Source organism: Chaetura pelagica, unplaced genomic scaffold (assembly GCF_000747805.2).
Source record: "Chaetura pelagica isolate M959 unplaced genomic scaffold, ChaPel_1.0 scaffold551, whole genome shotgun sequence".
NCBI classification, from domain to species: Eukaryota; Metazoa; Chordata; class Aves; order Apodiformes; family Apodidae; genus Chaetura; species Chaetura pelagica.
In genome coordinates this window covers 1,154,374-1,164,449 of record NW_009952067.1, presented here as the reverse complement: position 1 = coordinate 1,164,449, position 10,076 = coordinate 1,154,374, and the positions used below count along the sequence as shown (strand labels likewise).

The 10,076-nt window shown below is 36.5% G+C and overlaps 1 protein-coding gene across 1 annotated transcript in view; it reads right to left on the bottom strand.

The window, feature by feature from the left end:
* Nucleotides 1–7,586: 7,586 nt before the first annotated feature.
* Nucleotides 7,587–10,076, bottom strand: part of ERMARD (ER membrane-associated RNA degradation) — a 17,981-nt gene continuing 15,491 nt past the window's right edge. The window contains exons 15-16 of the mRNA XM_010005369.1: nucleotides 8,532–8,741; nucleotides 7,587–7,704 (exon numbers count right to left, since the gene is read on the bottom strand). Coding sequence (XP_010003671.1) covers nucleotides 7,587–7,704; nucleotides 8,532–8,741 — 328 coding nt within the window. The remainder of the gene's footprint in view (nucleotides 7,705–8,531; nucleotides 8,742–10,076) is intronic.

Here is a 10,076-nt window from a genome sequence, read left to right as displayed (position 1 = left end):
CCCCCCCAGCTTTTTACATATGCAAATTCAAATCACATGGGAGACATAAAAAAAAATAAATTTGGAAGGAAGATTACAAATCAGGTTAAATTGACCAATATTCCAGTATTTCTAGCATGAATAATAGATTGTAAATAAATATACAATAGTGTATGGTAAAGCTTTAATGCTCACACTGTGTTTCCTCATGTCAAGCAACTACTTATTAATCTGAATAGAAAATAACAGCAAACGGGAAGATAATTGTGTAGCAGCTCAGTCTATCCTGGATCCAGAGTGCAGGTGCTGGGCCACATCTGCCCCCAAGGATAGCACAGAGACCATCACTCTTACCCAGAAAACGTCCTGTCCCACTTTTACAGCAGAAGACTCAGGAGGACAGAGAAATGCTATCAATTTGATGGCCATCAGTTCAGTAATCACCCCACAGTCATCTCCCCAGAGATGTATTTAGTATCAGATGCCTTTTTCAACCAAATAAATATTCCAGACTTTGGTGTTAATATACCATTTAAATGACACCATCATGCTACACCAAATAGTATAAATTAAACCTTGAATATAAAGGCCAGACAGAAATAGCTATTACACTCTTCCCTGACTTTCCCTCCCTCCTGAAGAAAAATACTTGTAAAGAAAGCAGAAAAATTGCTTCCTTGTAACAGTGCCTGTGATTTTGAGGTAGACGTTCTTTCTCTGCTGATGCAGGTCCCTAAATATTAAGAAAAAAGTGGCAAGGTGGAGAGCCACAGGACACTTTCAGTTCAGAGCACGGTGTTGAAGAGGTGAGCTGGGTTTGCTTTATCTTCCCTCCTGCCTCTTTCTCCCCTCCCTCTTCCCTTGCCTCATCTCTCCTTTCCCCCTCCCTTTGGTGCTATATAAACCAGAGGGCAGGGCATCCAGCTGCTTCCACAGCAGAACAATGTTTGGGCAGAGTCCATGTTGACACAAGTGCATTATACCCTGAAGGGTCAACTGCAGCTTTTTTTTAAATTTTTGTTGTTACTTGTTCTTTACCAACTGCGTAGAATTAACCTTCCACTTTTGCACTGATGTCATTGGTCTAAAATTTATGACCTCACCTAATTGTCATCTCCTATCATGGTACTATCCTTCCAGTTTAAGGGTATTATTATTTGCCCAATAAAAAAAATAAATTAGAAATCCTCCCCTTCCTTAGCAAGTAAGAAAAGTTACACCTAGAAGCTGCATGTAGGAGCGATTAGACAACCAATACCTCCTTCCCCATCTTGTGCTTTTCTGAGCAAGGACTCAGTTAAAGGTCAAACACAAAACCACAGTACTGCCAGCCCATGGCCCAAATGCTGGCTAATGTGGTACCTCAGTAGCTACTCCCTTGTGCAGTGGAGGGCTGTCCAAGGGCTTGGTGTGCTGTACATATGCTACTCAGTCCTGTGGGTCCTATAACATATAGCCTGTTTGAGAAATACCTTGGTAAATGCACCATTCTATAGTTCTGAAGGGGCAAAACAGCTTCAGTCACCTAGAGGCAGTAAGCAGCCAAACGCTCTGTTTGACTACTGTTTCTGGGAAGCAGAAATGTTCCTCATCTTCTCAGAAAACATTCCACTCCACAAAATGCACTTAAGGTAGAGTTTAGCTAGCAGACTTGTTTGCAAAGAGGTGTATCAGAAACAGTTCCACCTATCAAACAAGGAAGTACCAATACTAGTAAAGCTCCTCCCAATTTGAGACTGACATCAGGAAAAGAGGCCCATGATTCTCCAAGCTATTCTAAAGAAGGCACATTTTCTTCATGTTGTATGGGGGGTTTTTTTGGGTGGTAATATACTCCACAGACTATTAAAACCAGACTATCTGATGGTGCCTGAATTTCCTTCCCTAATGGGATCTCTGCTAAAATCAGCATAAGAAACTTCAGAAACACAGCCCCACCTGCCCCACTTCTAAATATTGACTGTATGTCAATAGTTCAGTGTCCAGGCCTTTCAGACACAAAACAATCAAACAAATTAAAGTTGTGTGGGTTTATTTTTAAGAAACTTCCACCATTAATTTATCTACGCCAAATCATTGTGCGTTCACTCTTCCAAAACAGAATGCTGTGATATCTAAGAGTTTCTGAAGTGGCAGTGTAGAGACTGTACTCCTATGTTTCACTGAGCACTCGTTCAAAACAGCTGTATGTTCTATATAAAACATGTTTACATAGTAAATGTACTTCCTGTAGACACAAAGAAATGTTAATGAATAACCATTCTTGCATTTGAAATTTTGCAGGGCTGTGGGAAGGATCAGTGCATGACAAAATAGTTAATGTTCACCCACTTTCTGGCACATGAAATCTGTTACTACAACTAATCCCTTACAGAGAAAAGAAAACACGGAAAACAAACTGGCTCTGGCTGGTTATATTACACTTTTGTGTGTGCGTGCGTGTGTGTGTGTGTGTGTGTGTGTGTGTGTGTGTGTGTGTGTGTGTGTAGAAACTGTGAGATGCATACACATGGGAGAGGAACAGAGGAGGTATTCAGTGGAGGATGCCAGAAGGCATGGACTCCTTTTTGTATGCAAGGCTGTTGGCTTTAATTGTATATATTGTCTTGGATTCTCACCTTCAGAAAAAAATGCCAGTTTGATCTCACATGGTATTCACTACCCATATTTACATCCTATTGCCTGGGGCCCAGGGAAGGCAAACAACAGGCATTTTCCTTTCAGTAAATTCCTATCTGAAAATCTATATGGCTTAAAAGACTTTTTAAAAAACAGAGCAGTATCTATCCTTGAACATTTTTAAAAAGCAAAAATTAGGTGACCTAACCTAAAGTATTACCCTTGAAAAAGCGTCAAATTGAAAACTTATTTCTACTCTAGGTGAATTTTTTCTGAAACACAAAAATATTAAAGAATTAAGAATTTGGTATATAGCTGTGAAGTCCCAGACATGATCCCCCCTTCCTTGCAAAGCAAGCCACTAAATGAATTAGGCTTTGCTATACAGCCATTTTATCTATAATACATAGCTCTTTTTTCCAGTTCCCTGAAAATATGTAAGTCTGGAAAAAGCACAGATAGGAACCAATCCACTTCAAGGGAAACCCAAACAGCATGGGGCAGATCCTTACTGGAGTAAAGGATCTACACTGAAGTAGATGGAACAGGAATAGTTTATGTCAGCCAGGAATCTGCTCCACATCTGCAGACCAATTTATGAAAAAAAGGTGATAGACCATACATGGACCAGATGCACTAATGTAGTATAAGGCAAAAACAAGTTCTGCTGGGGATGTTCCAACATTTCTACACAGGATTTCACAGCATACAAAAATTACTTCATGTGATTGAAAATATTTTTCAACACTAACCTCTCTGCATGGTTTGAAAGTGCTACTGTGGACAAGGTTTTCAAAGGCCACCCAACAAGCAATGTTCAACTTTATCTTCTTCACAGGGTGGCATATGAATAGCACATTTCAATTTTAACAGACTGAAAAATAATTACTGCAGCAGCAAGGCTGAGACCTCAGAGAAATTTCCCAATAAACACATTCCTCGACAACTATTGTTTTATTTCAAAAGATTTGCTTTTGAGATAATATTTTTTTGTGTGTTATTGTGACAACTAACAAAGGAAAATTTGAATTTTTTCTTTCAGGCATGTCGATACCTTCTTATGTTTTGTAATAAACAATAATTTATTAAAATATTTATCAAATTTAAATAAGTCATTCTCTTAATGTACCCGAGGAGAGGCGAAGTTAATGAAATTCTCGCAAATTTGAAAAGCCCTCAGCAAGTAATGTGGTAAAAGTTGTGAACCTGTATCTAATTATTAAATGTTGTTTGCAAAACATTTTTCCAGAGATGTTCAATTTCTCCAAAAGTGAACTGAAACAAATAAGGAGAGAAAAAAGTTTCACCAGAAGCAACAGCAAAAATTAAAGACTCATATAACAAAGCTGTGGAAATCAGAAGACAACTTCATTTCTTTATACAGATTCTAAGAAAAGAGATAAAATAAATGTAAGGATGCAGTACTGTTTTGAATTACCAAACACTGCCACCATGTGTTTACTTCAAAGACTATCAGGCTGCTTGAAAACAGCTAGATGGTAAGTATTAAATGATAAAGTAAATCAAATTTGTTCCTCCCTTACGAGAAATGTTTCTGTATAATGCAATAGCAACGAAAACCCCAAAAAGGTTTTAAGAACTTTTTGCCACTTGGGTTATATTTGTATAAGAACACACAGCTCTGTTTCTAACCCCTCCTCCCACCATTGTGGAGAGCACTAGCTAGAGAATGACAGAGAAATAATGGACAAGCTTTGTTTCCACGCACAGATCCCTACCGTAATTGATATTTCACTGTGTTTGTGCACTGCCCATCTCAGTAAACTTCAAGTTCACCTTGATGGTCCCTAGACGGTACTAAACCCCACAAATGTTCACACAACCACAACACAATTATTTCAGAGGTAGCTTTTCTTCAAAGATTTATGCATTTGAACATTCATATAATAATGGAGACAACAGATTCAGAGGACTTCCTGCCACATCAATTTTCACTAGTTCTAATGTAAGCAGCAAAATATCTCTACTCTCACTTGAAAACTACATCCATTCCAATTTGAATTAAGAGCATTCAGTTTCTTACTATTTAAAACGTTCTCTCATTTGAAAACTTCCCTTGAGGTAGAATGCAGGCAGGGGAACTGCTTCTCACTACCGAAAAACTAAAATTATTAGAGATGCTTCTCTTCTCATTTAGATGGGATATTATACGTAATGCAAAGGAATTCCAATGACTTAGCCAAAAAGATGGATACCTAATTTTCTTCAAAATTTTCAAAAATCCTGTCATAAATTCTTTGAGTTGCAATACCTAACATTAGCTTGTAAGATTGGAAAGATTTAGAAAGAAACTCTCAGCTATTTTAATTAATATAGACAAACAGTTAAATGGATTAACTGAATTTAAAAAAAATGACTGAAGAATAATCACTCTCTCATCATCATTATCCAGGTAAACAAAATAATTCAACCACCTTCCTCAGAATATGCTGCAGATTCCACATATTTGTCTGTATAGATTGAGTGAATCCTCCAGAAAAATGCAGACCTCAGGGAGAAAGGCAAATAATTAAAACAGACACAAGCAGTATTTGTATGAGATACCACACTTATTAAAAAACCCATTAAACATTTTTTGTACAATTCTAGATATTTGAAATTTCAAGAATGAAAGAATTTTGAAAAAAGACTGAACAACTTCACGAATGCCTAATAGATGACTATGCAGTTTTGGACAGCTCAGCTCCAGAATTCATTTTCTTTTCAGACAACAAAAATCAGAACACTTGCATTTAAATGTGATGTCTTTTGTCAGCATTACTCATGCATGTACCCACTAGATGCCTTTGATTATTCTTTTGCTCTCAGGAATACTAAGTGTTCAGAGTAAAGACTCTAATATCTTAAAACTCGAAGTGACTCCAAACAGATGGCAAACATAAATAACTGAAGTGGTGAAGTAATTTCAAGTAACTGATAAAGGACAAAACTGATGCTCTTTACCATGTCTCGTGCCATTAATTCTTCAATGTGCATTGTAGAATATAGTTATTCCACAGCTCTATTCTGCAAGTCTTTGAACAGCAGGAAGAAACAATAAACCCTGCATGCAGCTCTACTGGCAAATAACAGCATTCAGTCAGAATAAATTGGATTGTCCCAGTCTGTTCCAGATTTGTCTAACAATGGATAGTAGCAGCATTCCCACCAGAGAGCTTCAGAGTTAGGACAAACAAACTGGAAAAGCATCTTTGGCACAATTGCCAGAAGTCCATCACATTTCTTACTGCAGACTTAAAGCAGTAAATCTATGGCACTAATTGGTAAAGTAGAAAGCATCAATTTGCTCCACCTTAGGCAACAGCAAATGAAGAGAACAGCATGCACAGGCACTTTAGCAAATTTTAAGTATAGGAAAAAAGGAAAACTTATGTTGTTGAAATATAGATCAATGGCCTGTGCTTTTCAGTACATGAACATACTTTCAGAAGGAGAAAGTGTGTTCACCTGTTTATATCCTTTTAAACCATGACTCTGTGTTTTAATTTCTTGATCTGTTTCCCACAATAAGTACGTAATTTGCCTTATGATACTTACCACCCACCTCCTTACAATACTTATCACCACCCAAGCAATGTCATCATAAATGTGACTACTAAGCTACACTTAGCAGAAGTTAACATTTCTGAGAAAAGTCAACAGGTTCAATATAAGTCTTCAAAAAATATAAATAGGATTTTTCAAGTCAGATGTTCAAAAAAGATGAAATTTCAGACTGTGGCTCATACACAGCATTTGATGAATTAGTCTCTATTCCTAGTTTTAATCTTTTTGATCTAGTTCACACTTCTTCACATAATTTAGTTCCACAATAACAAAAAAACCCCAACAACTTGAAAAGGGACATAGTTAAATTTCAAACACACACATTGTATTGCAAGAGTAGCATTATGGAAGCAGTATGATCTTCATTTATATCCATCACCCACTCCAAATAAACAGAACTAGTAATTCTGTCACTGTGATTTCCAGTCAAGAAACCTTGCAAGGAACCTTACTAGAACGTAACTTGAATCTCTGATCCTTTGTACAGTCAAACATTGTCCAGACATAACTCTCTGGTTTTACTCTCCATAGGAGAAAGGAAATGGATAGGGATAGGTGGTCTTCTGTGTGAATCCATTCTTCGACTGATACATTCCTTTGAAATGCTGCTCTTTGGGGATGAGAAAGGGTAATTATTTATTTGAAAAAAAAAATATTTGAATGTAGTATGCATCAAGAGGATAACTTTTTGAACTACAATAAATATGAGTCTGTAAGCATGTGGATGTGAGTGTGCATATTTAATCTGCATGAAATTAACTCACTAGCTAACTAGATAAGTATTGGGAATGAGCAGATAACATTAATTGAAGGAATCACATATTGCACAAAGTTATTCCATCTCGCATCCTTTAAATTCTGGTTTATAAACAAATCATCACTGAGTTACCAACTCTATCTCAGTGCAAGATCTGACTCTAATTTGAACTAATAACAAGAATAGCTGCCAGAGAGCACTGCTTTATGCTAAATGTTCATAATTTCTTGCCCTGTTGATCACAGTGTCAGACATTATTTCCAGTATATTTCAGAGTAAAAAAATAGGTTTTTGATTTAAAATTTTCCAGATATTTTAGTCACACTCTCTTCTTAGATGTTTTCAGTAAAATAGAAAACTATCAAAAAACTGAAAAAAACCCCCACTCAAGCTACAAGATACATACTTCAAGCAGAACTTGCCTCATCATGATTTAGCTCACAGTAAATCTTTTTGCTGGATTTGGCAAATAGTCCATTATTTGGAAGCTTGATCATTCAACTCCAGCCCAATGTGGAGTCTCCTTCACTGGAGACATTCAAAACCCACCTGGATGCGTTCCTGTGTGATGTGCTCTGGGTGACCCTGCTCTGGCAGGGGGGGTTGGACTAGATGATCTTTCGAGGTCCCTTCCAACCTCTAGGATTCTATGATTCTATGATACTCACTTTAGATACTGCTGATAATCAAAAGGATTCTTCTTAGAAACCAAATGGATGTTAACTAGTTCCAAAGTAATCAGCACTAAGATGAGACGTAACATTGGAGACAAAAGCTTAATGCTGGAAATGAGCACAAATTTTAAAAAATAAACAAAATAAACCCAAACTGAATAGAAACAAATAATTTAACAAATTCTTCAGACTTCTGGATCCATCCTAAGTAGGTGGATATCACATGGGGGCAGGGAGGGCAAAAAAAGTGAAGACTACAGATTATGAAACACCAAAAAGAGAAATACATACAGTTAAGATTCCAAAGGGAGCCTCACCAACACCCATTACTCCATAATAATGTCAGTTATCAGCTTAAGCTATGTTTCTTGAATAAGACAGTTAACATTTTTAGTAACATACCCTGGTCATTAATATATTTACAATTTTGCCAGTTTTTAAAGTAGATTCATAAATCCCTGAAAATCACTTCTGAATAGGAAAAAAATAAGGAAATACTAAACAGCCTCTCTTCTTTCTATAATGATGTTGACCCAGGTACAACGATAAAAAGCAATAGGAATTAAGTAGGTAAAGTCTTGAAATTAGTTTAACTTAATGTATTCTGATAAAACTTGACTGGCATTTATAGGATTAAAAAGAAAAAAACTAGCAACTAAAAGACACAATCTAACATTTAAATGATACTTTTGTGTGACAGCTTGTAATTTACAGTGAAGCAGGCTAGCAATGTTAAAAATACCTGTTGAATTTTTGCCCAATTTGACTGAATTACTATGTAACAGAAATCTCGGTTGACACTTAACAGTGAAATGGTTAATAAGATCACTGTTGACTTTAAATTTCTAAGACAAACCACTGAAAGCTAGCAACAGCAGCATACAGCCACTGACTCATAAACCTAACCACAAAGTAAAGAAAAGCCATCAGCCAACCTGTTCAGCATTCGCAGATAGTTATGCCTCTGGCGAGAACGTAGAGTCTTGTTCATCCACTGTTTGTACCTCAACTCCGTGCTGGCAATAACTTGTTTAGACACTTGATGGCACTGTATGCTTATTTTACGAAGTACCACCAGTATTTCCAGAACAGGTCGTGGAGAATAAAGTGTGCAAATACGCATAGCACAAACTTCAGCCAGTAACCTCCAAAACAAGAAGGCATTGTTAATTTTGATCTTTTGTTACCTGGTTTTATCATGAAACGCATTTCATATTCGAAGTGGTTTGATTCATAACGTTTTAACTCAGAAAGCCTGGAAATAGATTACTCTTACCTCATGACTCATAAAAAAGCAAGGATTTATGTAGCAGGTGTAGCAATTGTGTTCTCTATCACTTTACTGAACATAAATCCAAAACTGTTGGTGATCAGTATGTTTCCCATTTCAGATCCAAGAAATACCACTACAATAAACAAAACTGCCTGGCTGAAATGATACACTGAATACATCAAATCACAGCGGGGTTGTGGTTGAAACCTCCCACCATAGTTCAATTCACAATGAATTAACATCCACCATAATAAAACTCACTTAACAAATGGCATTAATTAGTACTCCCATCAGTGTGTGGTCTTTCTTCTGGGCATAATAAGGAGCAGACTTAACATTTCATAAAAGGCAGGTGGTGAGGCCATTGTTTAAATCAACACCATGCCAGATTACACTTTGGTAAAGCACTCAAATATCTTTCTGCTGCCATATCTAATCTGCTAGCCTAATGTGCCAAACATAATTTAAAATGCTTTATTCTTACAGAAGTGTTTCTTAATCTCCCTCAAGGTCAAATTTCTGAGATGGCAGAAGATCAGTGAGTAAAAGTGATAAAGGCAGAAAACTCTAAAAATGGTTTAACACTTTAGTAATTGTGCTTCTTTTTCATAAATGAGAAAAGTGCAGATTGACAGATAGGAAACAGAAGGTACACATGCTACACAAGAAAAGCAACAGGTGAAATAATCTTTGCACTATCCTGCCCACACTTTGTGGATCTGATTAGGAGAGTTTAGTTTCAACATATTCATTCAGTCCTGGGACTCTTTAAGACTGCTACAAGAGTGCCAATTAAAAGTCAAACTTTTAAAATCATTATTCCAAGTCAGATATAATTGGAACAAACATACCTCCAAGTCCAACAACATGAATAACAAGGGATCTCCTATTTCAGACTCTAAATGCTAAAGCATATAAGAATAGAATTACGTAGCAGCTTATTACTATTTTGAATGCCACACACAGCTGTCACACCAAGCACATTACAATGAATTTCTGATGCTATTTTAGGACACAAAACAGATTAAAACCAACTTAATCTAGCCAGTACATAAATATTTTAAGTATTTTGATTCTCCAGTCTGAAAGAAAAATGGTTATTTTTTTCATTCTAATTCACAAGTAAAATCTCTACTGTAATCATGTCCCTAATCTAAAATGTCTCATCTTCATTTTGAAAGGAATATTCAACTGTACTCTTAAGATT